The following is a 22,434-nucleotide window of genomic DNA, read 5'->3' on the forward strand; positions in this document are numbered from 1 at the left end:
GCCACGCAGTGAAAACCAGGAAGTAAAAAAAAAGGCTGGGGATGAGGGAGAGGGGAAAACTTCGCAAATCCCCCGCGTCTCAGCTGATCCGCTGGGACGGAGCAGCTTTGGGACGGAGCAGCTTGTTTTCAGGCAGGATAGATTTGAGCATTGTCTGGGTCCTAGTGCCCCTATCTCTTTTTTTGTGCTCCATTCTATTGCTGCTGGTGGCTGCTTATCACTCAGGCTGCAAGGAGTAGCGCTTTTACACAGCTAATGGCGAATCCCCTGCAATCCAAGTCCTCCTCACTTGCTCAAATCTATTCTGCCTCAAAACAAGGAGCGGAAGGAAAAGGCTGCAAACTGTTAAATGGAAAAAAACCCAGGCACAGGGCAAATACCTTAAGTATACCTTTAAAGCAACAGTGCTCTTTCCCTCCTTCCTCCCCGCTCAGCTCCCCGAAAAGCTCCTTCTCCACACCCCCCACGCTGCTCCTTGTCCCTTGAGTGCTTTTCCTTCCCTCCCCACTTAAAACGTGGTTACAAAGCACGGATCCACATGGATCCTCAGGATTTTTGCACTGGATCACCCCAAATTCACCATTAGATCACGTGTTTGTGGCCACAGCATGAACCACAAAAATCATACATCCACTGTTTCATTTAGAATATTTTTTTCTTGTTTTCCTCCTCTAAAAACTATGTGCGTGTGATGGTTGGGAGCGTGTTATAGAGCGAAAAATACGGTAAGCTGTTGCCTTTTACAATTGAATTTAGAGAAAGCCAGATTTGGAGGGACGGAGTCCTGCTTGGATTGGAGAAGGAAAGTTGGATAGATCCCCTTATGCAGGGATGCACTGGCTTTTAGGATCTGGATTTGGGTCAGGGGGAGACTGGAGTTGTGGGGGCCTTCAGCTTCGGAGGGATTTTGAAACACGCTCTGAAATATCTTTTGGACTTTAGTTCTGACTATGGAGAATGGGCTGGCCTGTCGAGAAGGAATAAAGACATTGTTAGGTTGGAGTTTTCCCGAGATCTACCCCTCAGCGCCAAAGGAAGGAAATTAAGAACAAGATCAGCAGGAGATAAAGTAAAGTGCACGTATAAATATGAAGAAGATCGGCAGAAGGGACATGGAAAAGAGCTAAGAGCCTCGGACAGAAGATCACCAGGTTGATGGACCATATGGAACTGATAGAAAGGACTGACAGAATCCGAGACCAGGGAGAAGAGATGGTGGAAGATTGGAAAAAAGTTTAAAAAATTATTTAGAGAAATATTGTAAAATTAATGAGTGTTAGGAAAATGTTGGAATGAAAATATACGGCTTTAGTAGAAATGTTATAAGGAGTTAAGTATAAAGAAGTTTTAGGGTTTTAATGGTAAGATAAGGTTAAAATAAATTAAGACAATTTAATGACAGAAAACAGTGAAAGATGGAAAGGATTTGCTGAAATAATTAACAACTAGAACACAAAAAAGGGAGGTGTGAGGAGGTCGATGAAACAAGTTAATGAAAGACAAAGATATGGAAATATTGGATGTGTTTTTAATTGTTTTTGCTTTTGTTTTTGTTTTTATGTATTGTGTCTTTTGTTTTTTTGTTTTTATGTATTGCAATGTATTGATTTGTATTGTTTACTTTTTCTCTTTCTTTTTACTTTTTACTTCTTTCTGTAATACTTAAACTTTAATAAATATTATTTTTTAAAAAAAAAAAATAGATCACATGAGGGATGACACTTTTCCCAATGCCCTCCGCACAATCCACGCTTGAGTGGCAATTCACACTGATGTGGACAGTCTTTCAAGAGTCAGGAGCAAGTGTCAATGTCATGTGCAACTCCTTCACTCACCTTCTATTATGCTTCTGCTTTGGTGCAAAGACTCTGGTTTGCATTAAACGATATTTCTGCAGTGCAGGTTTAATAGGGAACTCTGGTTTGTATTAAATCAGAGTTTCCTATTACACATGCACTGTAGAAACATGGTTTGATGTCAGTTAAGAAACCAGGAAAATAAGTCTCAATGATCTTGACTGGATTCTAAGCAATCAGTATGTGAAAGTTAGAATTTCCTCCAGTTCCTTTATCGATCTTAGTGACAGTATGAATTAAGAATTTTAGTCCACGCTGAACTTTGCCATCTGCCAGCATTGCAGAGGTTAGAGCTATTGCACTGAGTTCAGAATCCTACCTTAACATCTGTGGACTGAAGGCAGTCGACAAGCAGCTGAACGAAAGGATCCAACATTTCTAAAGTGTGATCATCTGAGGAATTTATTTTGGACCTCTTCAGACTCATGTGCAGTAGCTGTGATAGGAAATAAGTGCTTGGAATTAAATGCATAAATTAAAAGGGGTAATAGATCTGGAAAACCAAATTGTTTAAAAGAAGACTAATAATAATAATAATAATAATAATAATAATAATAATAATAATAATAATAATAATAATAATATTTATACCCCACCCATCTAACTGGGTTTTCCCAGCCCCTCTGGGCAGCTTACAGCATATATCAAGGGCAACCTCGGGTTGTTAGCAGCCAAAGGCTTCAGAAGATAACTGACATGCTATGCAATCTCAGTGATATCATAGAAATACAGCTTTTAAATTAAGACCTGAGAAACACATGAAGGATCAGAGGCACGGGGTAAATGGATGGAGGGTTCTCACCACCCCTCAATGTCAACTCTATGCTGCTCATTCATGCCTCCATGCCTAAGAAAATCTCCCTACAGTCCCAATGGGAAAAGTGCGCTATAAAGCAGTAAATCTCCATAACCACATTTTCCTACAACATGAAATAAGTCAGTGCATTTATCCTCACTCCTCTCCCCAACCTTCCTCTGTGCCCTGTGTTCCTCTCACTTCTTGTTTAACAGCAAACACCTGCACTGGCAAACTAAAGTTTTTGCAAGCTATAGTTTACCCAGTTTCGATGTAATGGCGAAGTGTGGTTTGTCACTAAACTGATAATAAAGAACGAAGTTAGAATGTGCAAGGTTTGGAAGAAACGTGAGCACAACAAAAAGCATCCTAATCCTCCCAACCACAGCTTGGACAAAAGGGAACATTATGTCTGAATTGATCCACTGCCTCAAACTTTTTACAAGCTGGAGATGAGGGGAAGATGAGCACTACTGCCATCGCTTATGAGTGATGTTGGGCCTGGCTAGAGTGGTCAGAGGAGTATATTCTATACTCCCCACCCCAATCAGATGAAGGAAACAAGAAGTATTAAATTGACTAGAGCACAGCTATGTTTTTTCCCCAAAATATTCCTGCACTGAAGCATAAAGAAATATGTTTTGATTTCATTTTTAAGCACACAGGGCCCCTCTTACATACCCGTAGCCCTGATTCAACCAGAATGTGCATGTTTGTCTTGCTGCTCACAGGTGCCTTCTGCCCTCCTCGAACTGGAGCTGGTGGAAGCAAGAGGCAGCTCTTTGGTTGCAAACGAGGATCTGGAGGAGCAGGAGCTTTGGTTCTGAAAACAAAACAAACTTTTCAGCTAGAATTAAGGCCTTAATTCATCTGGGCCGAGGACAGACATCACAATGAGCAAAGAGGAGAATCTTAGAATTATAGAGTTGCAAGAGACTCTATAGTCCAACCTCCTGCAAAGAATCTCCTTTCTTGTAACTTGGATCCATTGGTTCAAAGCTACATTGAATCGAAACTTCATGAGTGACTGAAAATCAAGGCAAGCCCGGGACTTTAATGACACTACTTCGCAACATATGGCTTGCAAGTGGCAGTCTTTGCGACAGAGGAGCAATCCTGAAAAATGAGTCCAACTTACTTCTGTGAGTAAACACACTTTCAGAAGTGGCCAATTTGATCATCCTAGCAAGCAGACGAAAAGACAACTGGATTTGAATTAACTTTCTACAAACTCACTTTGCTTTCTCTGTTAACAGTGGTAGATTTTCACTAATCAGTCCGTGGCTGAGTAGAAGGATGGTTTCTGCACTCATTGCTGTGTTCATTATCAATCCAGACACGATGCGGCGTAAAGTTTCATGTACCTTCCGAGACATCTTTAGGCTTGTAGTATTCTCTAAAATCTGCAAGTAGACATTAGAAAAGCCACCTTAAAACGGAAACCCTGGTGTTACAGATCCTTCTTAGACCATACGCTGTTGATTTCGGAAAGACACATCATTATGTTTGCAAAATCTATATACCATGCTAAAATAACACATCTGTTTCTATAGCGGTAGCATGATCCCATAAAAATGCTTTATTGTGTCACAGTCTGTCCTCCCATTATTCTTCCATATTTTACTAGTTTATCATGCCACTGCCAAATTACTCTTTCGGAGAGAGAAAATATACCTTACCTCTTTCAATGGAAGAATGAGCTTCGTCACTTGGTCTTTCCCTATGTACTTGCCAAGGATTTCATAAGAATCATAGCTCTTGCTTCTGCGAGCCTCCATGACTTTGGAAACTATGCCTTTCACCTCTTTCTCCTCTGCAACTTCCCCAAACAGTTCGTGGTTGAAAATCTTTTCAGAAGACACGGAGGAAAGTGTTAGCAGTAAGTAGCAGTAGAGCAGCAGTTATAATTTTGCATCCACCTTTTCAGACATGAACAACTAAAGGTCCAACACGTTCATCTTTAGGGGCGAGGGATGAGCTCAGTTCCTACAGCATCTGCTTTGCACCCAGAAGGTCTCAGGTCCAACCCCCCCGCATTGACAGATAGGGCTAGGAGAGTTCCCTGGTTGAAACCTTGGGGAGCTGCTGCCAGTCAGTGCAGACAATATTGAGCTGATGGACCCATGATCTGATTGGGCATAAGAGTGTTCCCTTTAAGAAACAAAAGATCTGATAAAATGTGCAACTAGTCAAGAAGGAAGAGGACCTAGTATTACTTGGGCTCCTTCATAAAGGCAACGGTTTGGTATCACCCAACCAACCACCACCCTCTCTCCATCCAGGTATTACAGGAACTGGAGGTGTAAGCTCCCGATTGCAGTGACATCTCTGAAATGAGCTCCTTTCACACTTGGCATTTTCCACACGCAGCAAACGTCGGTGTCAAAGAACTTACTTCGGTCATAAGTTCTACGCAGGGATCCAAGTCTCCCACTTTAAGTCGATTGCTGGCGAGGCTCTTCAGCAAGAGGTGGACTGTGAAAGTCAACACGTGGACCTACATGAGCAAAAGAAATCAAGTGGCTCTGTGTTTGTTAATTAAAAGGATAACTAATAAAAGAATGGCACACGTACACAACTGGAATGGTATTTAGAAGATTGCTATAGTGCTTTCAGCAGTCCCCACCCACAACTGTTACCTACTAAATTAATCTTCGATACAATCCAGCATTTCTTCCAACTGCCTGAGCTTGGACCCAACTTCTCAACTGATTCTGCTTTCTGTTTGCTTGGTGTTGCTATCAATTAGGCAAGAGAGCCCACTGCAGATTGTGAGTTCAAGGAGCAGGGCTAAGGAGCTATAATGTCCTCTGCCCATAAGCGCCTCCTCCTCCTCCTATCTAATAGGAAGGCGGAAGAAAAAGAAAGCCAGCACTATACCTGGTAACCATGGACGAGGGTTGACTGCATCTCTTTTAAGACATATTGCAGATACTGTGCCCCCAAAGCCTCCATTATTTTCATCAGGGTGTTGCGTGCAATATCTCGTATTTCCTGTGCTCTGTTCCTCAGAAGGGAGCAGACTTTCAGGAGGATGCTGGAGCCAACAAAGCAGCAAAACAGAAGAGAACCAAACACAAGCTTCAATTATCACTCCAACAGGTTTGTACAATATTTATCCTATATATGCAAGTATGCATCCCCCCCCCATATGCGCTATCTATATGTCTATATATATCCCTAGGTGATTTTCACCATATGGAACTTAATATGCACTTGAAAAGACTGTACATACCTTGGCAAATTCTCTTCCATGACATCTTGGGGAAGAGTCTGCATCAGCTTGACCATCGCAAAAGCAAGTGGAACCCGAACAACTTCTTCATCATTCACAACCTTAGATTTCACAAGCTTGTGCTCTTCATCTCTTTTGACCTGCAGGGCACAGAAACACATCATCTCCAAAGTTAAAGGTAACGGTAAAGGGACCCCTGACCATTAGGTTCAGTCGTGGCTGACTCTGGGGTTGCGACGCTCATCTCGCTTTATTGGCCAAGGGAGCCGGCGTACAGCTTCCAGGTCATGTGGGCAGCATGACTAAGCCGCTTCTGGCGAACCAGAGCAGCGCACGGAAACGCCGTTTACCTTCCCGCCAGAGCGGTACCTATTTATCTACTTGCACTTTGACGTGCTTTCGAACTGCTTGGTTGGCAGGAGCAGGGACCGAGCAACGGGAGCTCACCCCGCTGCGGGGATTCGAACCGCCGAGCTTCCGATCGGCAAGTCCTAGGCTATGTGATTTAACCTACAGCACCACCCGCGTCCCGGCATCTCCAAAGTTACTCAACAGCATTTCCAACTGCCAGGTGTTAAAGACAGTGACCTTACATCTACACCCAGAGAGAATACAACACTGGAGCCGAAACTCTGTCTAGCCTACCTCACAAGGTTGTTATGAGGAGAAAGTGAGGTTCATTTGGTATACTTAAAGGGGTATTCAGAGCATCTCTTTGGTACCAAGGGCCACAACTGGCATAAATGGGAGCTTTTCTTTTAATGCTAATAGGAGGTGGAGGGGACAAAATGTTAATGCCGCCCACCTCAGTCCTAACCCGGACTGGTCACCCACGTGAGGACCATTCACACAATTTAAAAGCCACTTGCTATTTTGCTGAATGACAATTCATCTAGTTTAGCTCCCAGAATCAAGATGTACTAAAGACTATTTAAAAATAAAACCCGAAACTCAGAAATGTACCTTTGCAATGAGACATTTGTGCAATTTGGGCAAGATGTTTCCCTGTACTGTTTCTTGTATATGATTTATCAAGCATTTCAACTCTTCCTTATCCTTAGGCAGGAAGGAAATTGGTTTCAGAGCGATCTGGTTTTTTTTGTCTTCTTCATTAGTGGATGGAGCAGACAAAGATGAAACAGGCTCTGTTTGTTCACTGGCATCTTTAGAAAGGTCCTTGGTGGTTTCTTGGTCTTCTTCTCCATCACTAAGTTCCACTTCCATTGTTTCATTCTCCACTTCCATTTCAGTGTCCATGGCTTCTGCATCTGCTAGGCATAATCAAGAGGGGGGAAAGGCTTTGATGCTTGCCGATCAAGTCCTTTGTTGGAACAAGACGGACAAAATCTAGAGCGCTCCTGTTTAAGATTTTAGCAGGCCACACCCCTCTTCCAGGATTCCCCATTCCATTCCCACTCTCCCCAACTGTTAGCCAGAATTCTGTGCCTCGTGAATATGATTCACACTCAGAGAAGGATTCAGAGCAGAGATGGGAAATAAGCAGGCCTGGCCCTGCTTTATTCATAACTCCACATAGGTTTAAGGCCGGGGCATTACGTAGATATTCTGAACTAGAAACCCAATAATTAACTTTTTAAAATAGAAAGCAGAGATTTTAAAATGCATAATGAAACAACAGGCCCTGTGTTTTGCATTCAAAGAGTAATAATGGTCATGCAAGTTTATTTATTATTATATCAGAACAGAAGAACAGCCTGCAGGATCAGGCCAGTGGCCCATCTGGTCCAGCAGCCTGCTCTCACAGTGGCCGACCAGATGCCTATAAGAAGTGCACAAGCAGGACGTTGAGCACAGCAGCACTCTTTCTTCCCAGTGTCTCCAGCAACTGGCCCTCAGAAGTATTACGGCCTCCAGCGCTGGCGGTAGAACATGGCCGTCTAGGTCAGCAGCGATCAGAGTTACAATGCATTAGATGCTAAAGAGGGTGCAGCGTTAACAGGTTGTAGCAAAAAGTCACAGCACTTTAAAGCCTACCAACATTTATGGTGAGAAGCATAACCTTACAGGAGCTGGAGCCCACTCCAACAGATGCAGGAATCAGAACCTTACCTTCCTTTTGAATCATCTCAAGCTGCTTTTCAAGAGTTTCATAGTCAAAGTGAAAAGCCTCCAGCACCGTAACTAGCACACTGTCAAACAGATTAAGGGCGGGGGAGAGAAATAAAAGGTGCTAAAATCCAAAAAACGTACAACTTTTCTATTTGTAAAAGGACTGGACTAAAAGAACTGCTCAAGTGAATACTTATGGGGGCACTGGGCTTGAGTTTCTTGAACAGGTGCTCCCTAGGCTGCATGGCAAATCTTTAAAACAGAGGGTACACTCAACAAGCAAAGTGCAGTATAGCACTGGGGGAGGAGTGGAATCTAGCGTTCAAAGAACGCAAGCAAAAATCTCTTTGGACAAGAGCATTCCTAAAGTAGTTCTTTGATATCTGGCCAAAGTGAATTAAAAGTGCTTGGAACATAAAGCTCTCTTTTCACGCAGACTGAAGTTCAATGCTCCCATTAACACAGTCATCAGCTTGGTTAAAACGACAGCTCTAAAACAGTCCACAGAGATACTATCCTTGTGTGTCAATTTCCTTATTAATGCTATCAGTATGGAGTGACTGGCATTGCAAACCCCTGCAAGGTTGCTCAGAAGCAAGTCCCACTATGCTGCTTGGTAAGTGCACACAGGATTACAGGATAAACCTTAAAACCGACATTTACAGTACCTGACGCCCAGTTTTTGATTGATCTGTCCAGTCTGCAAGACGTGTATGAAATGTTTCAAGTGATAGAGGTACGCTGACCAAGAAAGATGTCTGCAAACAGCTCCTACCATTTCAACCGAAGCAGTTATCATATTTTCATACTGAGGAACAGAAAACAACCCTTAGGGTCTTCCCAATTTCAAGCAGCACAAAAGCCTTGCCTAGACTAACGAAGCCCATGCAGGCTAGAAGAAGCTTCCTTCCACATCCCCAACACTCCCTTTAAAATCATGGCGAAAGTGACATTGTTGAACCAAGAAGAAAACCTATCCCAACACTTTCACATCAAAATACCCAAAAGAAGCAACATGCTTTGCAATATTCAGAGACCTATCTGAAGCTTTCCCCCTCATTATTAAATTCAGAAGTTGTGAGGTGTGTGGTGTAGTGGTTAGAGCAGTGATAGCCATTGTGGTGTCCTTCAAATGTTGAGACTACAACTCCCATCAGCCCTAGCCAGCATGACCAATGGTCAGGTTGATGGAAGTTGTAGTACAGCAACATCTTGATGGCACCAATTATTTGTCCCTGGTACCGTTTGACCAAAAGTAGGGAGCTTTCGGTTCAGGTCCTCACTCAGCCATAAAGCTCACCAGGTGCCTTTGAGGAAGTCACATTCTTTTCAGCCTAAGCTACTTCCCAGGGTTGCTGTATGAATGCAATTCTTCCAAATGAAGAGAAGGGGTACAGAGAAATATGTAGGCCTCCCTCACTGAACTATTTGGATGAACTGCCAGGATATGTATGTATGTATAAATAAATAAATAAATAAATGTGCATGTATAAATAACTAAATTATGAAGATATCAGACAAAGAAGAACTCTGCAAAGTTTAGTTCCCAGAAATTGTTATGCACTGTTCCTTCTTTAAAAGGGCACCTCGAAATAAGAGCCTTAACAAACATTTCAAATAAGTACCATGCAGGGGAGGTACTTCATTTTTAAAAATCTCAGCCCAAATCCCAACCCTCTTTATTTTCTCCTCATGAAAAGGGAAATCATCCTGTTGCACTTACAGAAATATGCCACTGAGGGCTATGAAATAAAAGTAGTTCCCACCATTGTATGCTAAAAGTTTACCTTAAGCATTTTCTCATCAAAGATAGTAGTAGTCGCGTAAGGCATAATGTAATTCTGAAGAGATTTGGAACAGAGTGTGATTTTGCCTTCAGCTAGTTGCTTAGCCAATTTCTTCAAGGCACGTGCCCTTCTGTGGATCTAAGAGAGATACAAAAGTTTTCACTGAGTGAGGGCCCATATTTAATTCAGTAGACCTAGGAGGTTTGGGTGTCATAATCTATCAAAAGTTTCACCAGGTCTTAACAGCCGGGAGGGGGAGAAATGACACCTTTTTGAATGAGCATCTTACTACAACACACTTCTATTTCTCAAACTGATACAATGAATAAGAGAAAATACATTCTGATTAAATGCATACAATTCTAGCTGCTGCCTTTTAAATGTGACATTAACAGCAAAGCTTAGCATGTGCTAAAATAGTGTAAATGACATTATAGCCATTAAATCAAAACACACACGCAGAGACTTATTATTCTCACAACGATCAATGATTTGCAACTGAAAAACGAGGCAGCACTTGCAAAGATTTACATTCACAGAAGAAGATGAAGTATCTACCATCTTTCCACTATCATACAACTATTGCCCTGTGGAAAGAACAGGATTGCATTATACCTGAATATGCTTCATATTTTCAAAGAAGTCCATCTCTGGATCATGGACGTCGGTCAGCTGGACCAAGTCCTGAAACTCTGGGTGGTTTGAAAATGCTCGAATCAAGCTGGAGAGCAACGATGTGTAATCCTGCTGAATGCTCTGAAAGCAGCAAGTAACAAAATACCAAGGGAAATGTGAAAATGTGTGGCTTGGTTTTTTTTAATGCAGCCATTTGATTATTTCTTTCTTAGAAACACACTGAGCAATAACAACCATGCAAGAACACACACAAAAACCAGAATTATGCTTTTGAAACTTTCTCCCTTTGGGATCAGACATCCACACATATTAAACATTCCTAAATAGATTTTTGTTTAGATCAGGGGCTCTACATATTTGCATTGGTACCTGAACTACTCCTGCTGTTATTTGAATGAACATGTCAGGGAAGTGTGGTGGTGGCACGTGGCAAGACATCTCACGTGGCCCCACATCCTCTCCATACCATTGTATCAACCCCTCCCCTAAAATTTAGCTTATTTGCCATATTTTGGACTCGTCAACATGTTGGGCTGGAGTAAACACACTGAGCAAGGAAGGAAGGTAGGTAGAATTATAGAAACAATACAGAAGCATTTTGTTTATGCTTTTTAAAATATTTGCATCTTATCATTAGCTACATTGGGTGTTTTGTTCAATGAGAAGCCTGCCCACGGCCCTGTCTCATTTCAAAATACTAGAATAGGGCATCACTTGTACAATTCTCATTCACAGTAATGTTTCCTCCTGAAATGTAACAGCAGTCAGACAACAGTCGGCTTGATGATGATGCAGAGGTGGGCTTTTTCACCAATGGAACGCACTCTCTGCTGAAATATGAGAGGCATCCCAACATGTGCCGAAGATGCACCTGTCCACACAGGCATTCCCTTTATCTCTTGACCAGAGTTTCTTCTTTTAATTGTTGTGTTTTAATGGGGTTGTTTCATGGGAAATGGAATTATGGAATACTTCAATTGTGTTATATAACTGGGTTTTATATTCTATAAATCACCAAGAAGCCTATTTTGGCATTAAACAGCATATAATTAAAAATAACAACTAGCTTTTTACCTCAGTCTTGCTCTTCAGCCCTTTTCTCAAAGCTTCTAGAAGAGTGTGCTGAATGATTTCCTTGTATTCCTCTTCTGCATGACTGATTTCAGCAAACAGGTTGATAATAGCATTCAGACAGAGGATGGCACTGTCACTTAGAGACATCTCTCCTAACTAAAGAAAAAAAAGATTATGGCAGCTGAGATTACAAGAGGTGACCCTGAAACCGTAGATTAAAAAAGACTCAGAAATACGCGTGATTATAATCATTGATAAAACATAAACCAGCTTCCCCGACAACAACTCAGAGCAGTTGTAATGGGAGCAATAGACCTGGAAGCTTTAAATATCTGCAAGCCATATGTAAAAAGTACCATAAAATTGTTACGAAGCTCACTATGAATCAATCACATAGTCATATTTTTCTGTGAAGTAAAAGACTTTTTTGTCATTTTAGAGCTGGCAATAATAACCCACATGCTTACTATCTTTTAAAACACAGCCAAAGTCCACACAAACAGGGATTTCCTATGCTGTCCCCTAATACTGTCAAAAATGTATTTTCCTAAGCCCCTGGGGACCCTCAGAAAAAGCCAATTTGTGGCACTGAGGGGAGATACTAGGAAGGTGGGGAGATTGATGAGTAACAGGCAGAGGCAATGGCAATGGAACAAGCAGAGATTCTGAAAGCTGCTGCCATCTTAGATGTAAGATTATTTTTGGTTCTTCCTTCACTCTCTTATCTCTCTTGAGATATATGCTGCTGCAGGTATTTCCTCATATAGCATCCAAAAGGTAATTACAATGCTCACCTAAAATAGCTTATGGCTGTTTTGCAAACATGCATAACTTCCCCGGAGGTGCCTTTTGGGTTCAAAAGGAATATACTAATTTTTTTTTTACTAAATAATAAAGCAGGAATTTCTAATCTCATTGATGGTGTAAGGGGAAAGATATGCAGATAAGTGTATTTTTCAGTTCCCCAAATGATCAAAATATTTTTTAAAAAAATAGAGAATACATTTCCAGGAGCTCTACCATAAAGGACAGATCTTTTCCACGTGGGCATGGGCTTACCTGTATTGTATAGAAACAGTTATGCATTACTGGAATAAGGTAGTCGACATCCACTGTTTTCATTGCCTTGATATGAGAAGTGATGTCTTGAAATGCTGACAAGCGAATATCGAAATTGATATCATCAAGATGACGTGGATCAAAAGCATTCAGCTACAAAGGGCAAGAGGTTTAATAAATATAAAAAAAATCAAAATGATGACAGAAAATTTCTTAGAAGTAAATCAGGTGAAACATTACATACCTTAACTGTATCTGTAATGTATTTTACATTACTGTCCAAATCTGATAACGTCTATAAAAAATGGAAAAATAATAAAAAGGCAAACTTAACAAACCTAGAATTATTTCACACATGTATCATATACTGTCACATTAATAGCGCTTTTCTCTGAACATTCTCCAGTTCTACATTTTACTTTTTAAAAAATAGGACAACCAGAAGCGGCCACAGTATTCAAAATACAGATGCCCCATTCTTTCGTTCCAGCGTACCACACTTTGTACTTATTTGACCAGAATCTAACCAGCTCTTCCATTATCCATTATGAGTTTTAGAACTCATCACCATCCACTACATTTCCCACAATTCCTGGAGGCTCAGGAGGCCATTTTGAAAGTCCATTGCCCAACCACTAAGAAAAAAGGAAGCAGTCAGGGAAAAGGGATTGGATAGCCTCTCAAGGGACTGCAGAGGCATTTGGGACTGGGAAGACTAATGGTCCCAATGACATCCCCAAGAGAATGCCAGGGACATATCTTGAAATGGATGCTCAGAGAAATCATTATGGATCAAGTTCACATCACAACCAAAATAGTGTTGAGCAATCACTAACAAAAATGCTATAAGTGTGCTACTACTGTATTCAGTACCTCAAAAACCATGCAGAGCGTCTGACGAGACAATTTGTTCTGAACAACAGAAAACAATTTTGCCAGTGGTTTGAGGAAACTTGCTGGATTCAAACAATGCTTCAGTAGATTTTGTACCGTTTCCAGGATGTCAATCTCAGTATCCTGGAAAAAAAACCAGATAAATCATGACACAATTCCTCACTTACACTGAAAAATAACATAATGCAATCCAGTTCAGAGTTGTCAAGAGAGATTTAGTTAAAAGTATATTAATCAACAAAATCAGCAAAATCCTTGAAAAAAGAACCCTGGTCCCTCTCCCCTCTCTTCCTGCCCCATAGGCAGCAGGAACAGTTCAGAAGCTCATTTTGCTGCTTTTGCTTAATCAATGCATGTACCACGACCATGACTGCAGCTTGGCTTGTTTCAATCAAACCACAGCTAATGTTAACTACAGTTTGTTGGTTTAGATGGAGAAAAAAACAAGTATTAAGCAAAAGTGAAGCTTTTAAACTCCTCCTGGCTACACAGAAGGAAAGGGAACTGTGCAAGCCCAAGGCTCACCCTGGTTTGTTCGTTTTATACTAAACTATGTTTTAGAACGGCGATGGCTAGCCTGTAGCCCTCCAGATATTGCTATACTACAATTCCCATCATCCCTGACCACTGGTCATACTGGCTGGGGCTGATGGGAGTTGGAGCCCAACAACATCTGGAGTCCCACAGCTTCCTCATCCCAGGATTAGCCTGGCATCCTAACATGGGAAGTGGTTTGCACTGAGAACATAGGTTAACTGAAATCTGAACCAGGGACATCCCACTTTCAAACTTTTTAAAAAATAAATAAAAGGGGGGGGGGAGGGAATCCCAAAGGCACAGCAGAGCACATTGAATAACAGTGACCCAAACAAGTTAGCAGCAGATCATGATGACCTGGAAAGATAGTTTAGAAGTTCACCAGAAAATAGCCAAACTTGAAAGAAAATGTGACTTCCCACAGGCATAAATAACAAAGCTTACCTGCACCATGTTACTCTGGTGGAGGAAAGGGAGAAGAAGACCAATCAGGATGGAGCTCTGACTCTTGTCCTTTATAAACTTGCTAATTCTATATTCAACAGAAGCAAGAGGTTAGCCTTGCACCGATAGAACCACAACACCACGATTCAATTGCCTATAATATAATCATCTGTTAATGTAAACTGCTGCTGATGTTCTACTTACAAAAGGGCACATGAATGCATTAATAAAATTCTGGTCCACACATGACTTCACACAAATGAATATGGACAACTGCAAGTCGAAGAACAGGTATATACTGTATACCTATCAGTGTAAACTACACATATATGAATTAAGAGTTCATGATCCCCAGCACAGAATGGATCAGAAGATTTCTGTCCAAGGTGCTGCCAATCAGAGTGGCCAATACTGGGCTAGATATCCAGTCAGAACAGTGTGATCCCTTATAAGGCATATGCTATGGTGACATGCAGGGAGGAGGCTGCATGAGTGACATGGAGCCAAGAAACTTAGATTCAGAGCCTCCCATCCCTGAGATACATACAATAGCTTCCAGAGTGAACCCCCAACAAAAAGCCCCACCCTGCCTCACCCTGAAGCTCAAGCTTCCTGACAGCCTCTTGCAGCCTCTTGAAAACATTTTTTGTTCACAAGTCTATTCAGTTGTTTAATTTCCTATTTTAAAAGGAACCCGTCGTTTTTAACGATTATTTTTATACTGCTTTATGGTATTTTACTTTGTGCACCTCCTTGTGGTTTTGTGTGAGTGGTGACTACATTCGTACTTCCGCTTATGTATCCCTCTAGATACGTAAACTTCGGGATGCAAACGTGGCAAACCTGGAAGTATTTTTCCAGGTTTCGCCATGCATGCATGTACAGAAGCGCTTGACGTGTGCACATTATTATGTGCACATGCACAGAAGCACTAAACCACACCGCATACATGCGCAGAAGCGGTCCTGCTGTTGCAAATTCCTTGGGATGCGGCCAGACCTCTGGAACAGATCCCGTTCGCAACCAGAGGTACCACTTTATATAAACTTACTCCTCTCCCTCTCTATATATACATATATAGTAAAAATTTAAGGGACCCTATATAAATCAGTACTCTTAGCAATACCAAGGAACTATTTACTTTGAAAGGATGTTTAGTTCTTTGCTGACTTGTGCTCTGTACTTCTTCTTCTTCATCTTGTCCACACTGAACATAGTTTTGCTGAGATACTGAAGGATTGCAGGCACATGGGGGAGAATCAGCTTCACACCCGTGGTGGGAACATCTGCAAGGGAGACAGTGAGTTTATTTACCATTCAGAGACGTTAAGTCCTCCAAGCAGAAAAACTAAAGAATATCATCCAATTCCTCACAAATAGTATAACAATTGTTCTGGGGTTATTTCAATTTATATCCCACTTTTCTGCATATACTACCCAAAGCAGGTAACAGAAATAATAATAAAAATGCAGTGAGTTGAATCCAGAGATTCTAGTGCACTCAAGTGGGCTGGTGGAAGTCCTCTTTCCTCCCTGCCCTTCCCCCCAGCAGCCCACCCAGGAGCTTCTCCCAAGGATGGAGAGATCCTGCTGATGGGATGTGGCACCAAGTGGTGTGTTTGTGTGTCCCTGAGTGGAAGCAATTTCCACAAGCCTGAACATGATTATGGAACGACATCAAAGAGATGGGCAAGCTGGCCATATCTTCATATTATATTTTATATGAAAAGGCCTCCTGACCTGGCTAACCTGATGAAATAAGAGTTTATATCACCCAACAATAAACTATATGCCATAATAAAATGTATGACAACTAAAAATGCAGCTTGTTAACAGATATTATTATACGGCTCCCGGAAATACTATCATTATGGCTAAACGTGGGAAAATATTGGTTTGGAAACTAGCACATTTCCTGGGAAACCGCTGAATGTAGTAGAAGTTGCTACTAAAGGGATTAATTAGGAGACAAGGGAACTTGCTATCCAGTTACTGAATGATGCTTTAATTTAAATTATTTAGCCAACATGAAATGTTTATGTTTGCTGCTCAAAAACACACTAGTCAATAATATTTGCTGGTCGTTGCTCTTGAAGTGGATCTGTTATCTCCAGCAAGCTGAAAACTGACAGAGATCCTTTGTAATTTTTTCTCTGTATTTTCATATATATCTGTTTTTTGTGTATAACTTCAATAAAAATGCATTTAAAAAAAAAAAAAAGAAAGAAAACTGACAGAGATCCTTCAAGCCAGGATATAAACAGGTGTCGGGGGGGGGGACCAAACAAACACCTGTGCACTGTCCTTTACCACAATGTAACATTTTTAATAAAGGCCCATCTTTTATCTCAAGTGCTAGGAGTTTCTGTTGGTCCTATTTCTCTGGAACAATATACCCTTTCCATCAGAACTCCTGTTCACTGGAAACCCAGCTCTGTACTGCAACACCTCAGCTGTAAAGCTCCCTTCCCTTACGTGGTTGCCTGGCACCAAATCTGATGGTTTTTGTGTGTGAATACAGTTTTCATGTCCCCATGCTTTTCTATGGTTTCAGTGCTGTTTTCAACTGTCCCTATGCCCTGCTCTTTTACTGCTGTTTTATTATTCTATCTGAGTGCTTTAAGTGATGTTAAGTTACTTTGGTGATTTTATTACTGAAAGGTGGGATAGAAATGCTTTAAAAAAGAAACAGAGGAAAGGAACCTTGTGGGTGTGAGCTGCAGAATTGCTCCATTCCTTTTCTGACAGCCAGGCCTATGAACGGAATACTGCGCTGGAAGTCACAAAACCAGCATTTAGTCTAGACTGACCTGTACGATGGCCATTGGGTGCCATTGCACCTTCTGCTCTAAGGATGAAGTGAAAGGTAAATCTGGAGATGAAATTACTAGTATAACAGGGCTCTTCAACTGTTGACTGTTATAAGCCAAAAATCAATTACAAGGGATACCTAGTCTTGAGGGTAGGGCAGAGAACATATCCAGTCAGAATCTGTGTGAAACAATACTGGGAACATTGGGAGGAAAAACACGAAACACACCATGAGAGAAGTTGGTAATGCAGCTCTCGATGAAAGTCACTCTGCTCCACCAACAACCCATTTATTTATTATGAGTTTTTACAAATGAATTTCCATCTCACCCTTTAATACATGTACTTCTAAGGGAGGCAATAAAAACCAGTAAAAATGAAACTATAAGAAGTCTACAGAGCATAACTACAATGCACCATCTAGTAGGTGCTGAGAATATTTTCTTTCACAAATTAGTTTCTAATTCTACCACACAAGCAAAATGGAACAAGCAGTTTTGAAAATATTCACTTGCAATAGATTTGGGCACCTAACCACCCGTACCTTCTGTCGTTTCATCAACTTCTTGGAAGACACAGTCTGTCACTGTCAAGCTGCAAATATCATCATCAGGCTCCAAGTCAGGAGTGTTTAGAAGACTGTCAGCCACATCCATCACAACACCAGCCGTTGCCTCACACAAGCTTTTGGCCGAAAGCAGAGCAAACACATTGGATAACACATCATATTCTGGATGTCCTGGCATCTGCTTGGCCAGCAAAGGGAAATACCTGAGGGAAAGGCAACAAACAGGCAGGGAAATACTGATGTAGCAATATCTAACTCTAGCAGAATGACTAGTGACAACATTAGAATGAAGCTCCCAAAAGGTAAAGCCTAAGTCAGTGATCCAGAAAAAGGATCCAGCAGACTCTCCTCATGTTCATAATACTAAAGCCGGGGAGTGGGGAGTAGAGATGCCCCTTTCACAAGTTTGAAGGAACGTTCCATAAGGTCACAGTAGGAACCAAAGCAGGTGAAACTCCTGAATTGTCCTTGTCATGTTTCTCTTAAGTTCCTACAACTCTCAACCTTTTTCTTCTTCTTTACTGTTCACAGTCTCAAAAATTGTCAAAAGGAGAAGGATGACAACAACAACAACAGATGGAGGTGCATATTTCAGGGCCTGAAACATTTGCAGAGAACATGCCCCTTGCCCCATTCCAAGTCAGCCCTAATGCTAACTTGAAAATGAAAATGCCAAGAGGATATCGTCACCGATTAACCAGTATATAAATTGTGTTAAATAAACAAGATGTGTGCTTATCACTGTACCTGTGTATATGGTCCCTATAAACAACCAACATAAACTTTAGATTAAAAGTGCAGCTCACTTATATATATACATAGGTACACACACACACACACACACACACACACACACACACACACACTCGGTAGCAGTATAGTAAAGTTATACCATGATTCATTGTTTCATTAAGAAGAAAGTAATTTACCTGGGGCTTCTGCTCCATATGTGAATGATTTTGAGTAAGAGAGTAGGAGAATATTGGCTCTCAGAGGCCAACCTGAGGATCTGAGGGAACAAAACAGGAGAAAATAAAATCGGGGCAAAATATTGAGGCTAAATTGGTAGAGATGTTTGCAAAAGAAGAAGCATTAGCATGCTCATTATTTGCTTCTGAAGGAACAATTTAATATTTGCATTTATCTTCCTTTCACCACAACACTAAGAGCTAAGCCAGGTATTTCTGCCTCCACTGACATCAAGAACAAAACTGCTAATGATGAGTGGAGCCAAAAATGTTGCCATGATGGCTTCTCTACACCCACCACAGCTAAGGCAGTCTAGCATTAAAGGGACCATCTCCAAGTACCTTAGACAGGTAGACTAGTGAAGGAAGCAGGTTATAGTCTGAAGGAACCATCATTTTTTCCTGTTACATACTTAGAGGTGAGCCAGCACATGCTCACAGGAGACTTCTTTCTAGTTTTCTCTAAAAAGAAGTATCCAACATTTGCTTTATGTTTCATTATCTTTGTGAGGCTTGACCAAAAAGTTACTGCAGTGCAGATGGGTGACAGCTTCCACGACCTTAAGACTGTTGTGGCATGATAGGGCTCCTGTCATGAATGGCAGATCTGTTCCTACTCCCTTGGACCTCAGGCAGTAGGTCTAGCTGTTGTGGCATGCACACTGCCACAGTATGGTAACAGAGAGAGAGGAGTGGCGGGTGCCACTCAGTGACACACTTTCTCCCAACAAAGATGTGGCATTGACTTAGGAACATGTATATCTCACCCAACAAAATTGAAACTTTACATTTGTCAGCTATAAACATGAAGTCACATTCAAGTTTTGTGGAGATGATATAGGCAAAAGCCTTTAGATTCAACAAAACTCGTGCTGTTTATGAAAGGACAAACCCAGTTTACATTGTACTTGGATTAAATTTACATACTTCTGGACTGTAGCTTGAGTGGATACACTTATTATTAATAATAATAATAATAATAATTTATTTATACCCCGCCCATCTGGCTGGGTTTCCCCAGCCACTCTAATAAAATTAGGTGCTTTGTTCCTAGCACACCCTCTGTGCTTCAAACCAAATACCACTTTCACTCCAAAGCAAGTCATTTGTGCAGTTTGGAAGATGCCAGAGGACACTTGAGACACGTGCCTAAGTAAAGAAAAGCAAGCAACTCTCCAACTTCACGCTGCCCTTACCTGGGGCCAAACCACCGCATGAAAAACTGCATCAATCTCTTCCACACTAAAGTTGTAAGTTTTGAAGTCAGAGAAAAAGTCTGCTATAAGTTTAAGTCCAAGTCGCCTCAAATTTTTCAGTGGGTTAATTAATTTGAGTTGAATCTGCAAAACAAATCATAACAATCCTGTGAGGGTCTTTCTTCTTCTTCTTAAGCAAAACATTTAAAGGGCAGTTATTCTTTACCACCTAAGATTTAAAAGACTAGTTACTGAATGTGTCCTCTGAACTGCAAGCAGTAACCATATGTCTGCATTGCCTCTGTCCGAGTTACGCTAATGCTGCATGACTCTGGCGTATTAATGTAAATTTATATAAAGAACTTTAATCCAAAGATCACAGAATGGTTTATAACATAAGAGCACAAAAGAAATAATAGCAAAAAATGAAACAAAAACCCAATACATTTTTAAAGTCCATAGATATATTGGACAGCAAATAAAGATATTGAGATCTGTTTGCATAGCACGAGAGTGGAAAGCAAGCATGCTGGAGATGACAAGCCCACCTAGGGCCGGCCCGAAAGCTAGGCGGTGTGAGATAGCTGCCTCAAGCAGCAGGTGCTGAAAGTGGAGACCACCATGAGTACGAATGTAAGATTCAACAGCCAGCCTGGCTAGTTTCTATATGTGAGATCTGCATGGCGAGGAAGCATCTTAACCTCAAGTGGCAATTTGTTAGCTAGCCCTGTGTCCACAAGAAAAAAAAAATCCACCCCAAATGAGAACTGTAGGAAATAGTAACCCCACACCTCCATTTATAACTATACAAAGTTAACATTTAACACAGAAAGTAGTATTAGTAGGCAATAAATGACTAATGTGTTTTGAAAAAGACCCAGTAGAATATAAATGAGGCTCTTAATTGGCATTTATTTCCTCACTAGATAATGAAGTGTTAAATTAAGTTTAACAAATGGCAACGCTGAAAAAAATATTTGTGAAGCCTGGAGTTACTGAATTACAGCTTTTCGTCTCAAGAGTTAGTGAATAACTTCATGTGCAAAACTAATTACCATGAACTTCAGCAACACTGGTGTCAAAATGATTACTTTGAGCTCAGTCTGAATGTCTGCATGTCCATGGAGTGCAATATTGTACATTAGATCTTGCACTGTGACTTTTCTGGGTGTTGCTCTTTTTGAACTTCCTGGCTACAGTAAGAGTCAATGGCGGGCTTGCAAGTCACATTATGCCAAACTATAGTCTGATGTGAAAAAGCAACATGCAGGTCTCATTACTCAAAAATTTCCATGATAATCATTTCCCACTCCTGCTGCTATCATGCTGTGACTGAAATAAACCAGAGTTTGGCTTGCTGCACTGGTCAAACCCAGGCTCATGGTATGTTTCTCTTCAAACAAGCCACACGTATTAAGCCCAAAATAAACCTTGGTTACAAACCACAAGCCGAGCTTCAAGTGACACAAGCCAGACTTCGGCTTGTTTTGTACACAACAGGGCAGCAGCAGGAGCAGTGAAGGAGAACTGGAATTTTATACCTCTCTCCTCAATTGCATGTAAGGACAAATGAAATTATTTCATATCCTTTTAGTTTGGAGGGAGGTAAAAGACAGAATTGCCCTCTCTCTCATGAATATTTGATTTATATTTAGAACCACCGGTATGGGCAACTGGAACAGAATAGGGCGATTTAGGGTTTTGTTTACGAGCAAGTGGAATTTAAATTAGCTTTATATGCAGATTATTTATTACGCTTAACTAGTATTTATGTCAGAATTAATAACAATTGATAGAATTTTAAGGTATACAATTAATTGGTTAAAATCTGCATTAATGCCAGTGGATGTCAAAGCATAAAAGACTAGGCGTGGTCAGAGAAAACTGTTCATGAAGAACTCTCCTTGGTCCTGAAATAAGCAACGTGCCTTGCTCTATCATGCCCCATGGGCTTCTCATCAGAAACAGAACAGAACGCATACACAGGAGCAAATTTCTCACCTTTTCCCGTTCCTGAAGAATGTGGGATACTGTTGCCATCATGCAAAGTAAAATCTGCAAAATCTCAGGCAGGTACTGGCTGATCAGATGCCCCATGTTTTTCAGTACTACTTCCAGGCTGTTGAAAAGGCTATGCTGCCGACCCAGAGGCAAGACTCGAGATAAATCGAGTTCTTCCACTGCTTGGAGCACTGCAGAGAGGCAATCTCCTACCAAAAGCAAAAAGGAGAAGTGGGGTGGGTGGGAGGCGGCAACAATAGTCTCATCTTGGTAATAACACTACAGAGATTGAAGGTACTGTTTAGTTTTGGTAGGTGCATTTCAAGATGGAATATCCCAATCCTAAAGATACAGAAATTAGCAAATCAATAATGCCTAGGCTTCTGTAGCAATGCTATACACCCAATTTTAAGAACCAAATTCTAGGGAAGGTGTTTTTTCTATTAAAAAAAACCTGAAAAGCAGCAGAAGCAATACAGTGGTACCTCAGGTTACATACGCT

General features: G+C 41.1%; 2 protein-coding genes across 3 annotated transcripts in view; both read right to left on the reverse strand.

Annotated features, from left to right (window-relative positions):
* The window catches only part of CYREN (cell cycle regulator of NHEJ), a 335,829-nt gene that overhangs the window by 242,003 nt on the left and 71,392 nt on the right, over positions 1-22,434 (reverse strand). The gene's annotated exons all lie outside the window — the stretch shown is intronic.
* The window catches only part of UTP20 (UTP20 small subunit processome component), a 62,681-nt gene that overhangs the window by 12,201 nt on the left and 28,046 nt on the right, over positions 1-22,434 (reverse strand). Inside the window, exons 27-48 of one of the 2 annotated variants that reach the window (XM_081210900.1) lie at positions 21,933-22,141; positions 19,932-20,075; positions 18,697-18,776; positions 17,744-17,970; positions 15,530-15,674; positions 14,389-14,476; positions 13,387-13,530; positions 12,758-12,808; positions 12,514-12,666; positions 11,455-11,610; positions 10,360-10,500; positions 9,745-9,882; positions 8,626-8,765; positions 7,958-8,037; positions 6,851-7,155; positions 5,888-6,027; positions 5,533-5,689; positions 5,048-5,149; positions 4,332-4,499; positions 3,889-4,055; positions 3,334-3,475; positions 2,176-2,292 (exon numbers count right to left, since the gene is read on the reverse strand). In XM_081210900.1, the coding sequence (XP_081067026.1) occupies positions 2,176-2,292; positions 3,334-3,475; positions 3,889-4,055; positions 4,332-4,499; positions 5,048-5,149; positions 5,533-5,689; positions 5,888-6,027; positions 6,851-7,155; positions 7,958-8,037; positions 8,626-8,765; positions 9,745-9,882; positions 10,360-10,500; positions 11,455-11,610; positions 12,514-12,666; positions 12,758-12,808; positions 13,387-13,530; positions 14,389-14,476; positions 15,530-15,674; positions 17,744-17,970; positions 18,697-18,776; positions 19,932-20,075; positions 21,933-22,141 (3,194 nt within the window). Of the gene's footprint in view, positions 1-2,175; positions 2,293-3,333; positions 3,476-3,888; positions 4,056-4,331; positions 4,500-5,047; positions 5,150-5,532; positions 5,690-5,887; positions 6,028-6,850; positions 7,159-7,957; positions 8,038-8,625; positions 8,766-9,744; positions 9,883-10,359; positions 10,501-11,454; positions 11,611-12,513; positions 12,667-12,757; positions 12,809-13,386; positions 13,531-14,388; positions 14,477-15,529; positions 15,675-17,743; positions 17,971-18,696; positions 18,777-19,931; positions 20,076-21,932; positions 22,142-22,434 lie in introns of both variants that reach the window. The other variant, XM_081210899.1, reaches the window with a different exon arrangement.

This window comes from Podarcis bocagei (assembly GCF_964188305.1).
Source record: "Podarcis bocagei genome assembly, chromosome: 10".
Classification (NCBI taxonomy): Eukaryota; Metazoa; Chordata; class Lepidosauria; order Squamata; family Lacertidae; genus Podarcis; species Podarcis bocagei.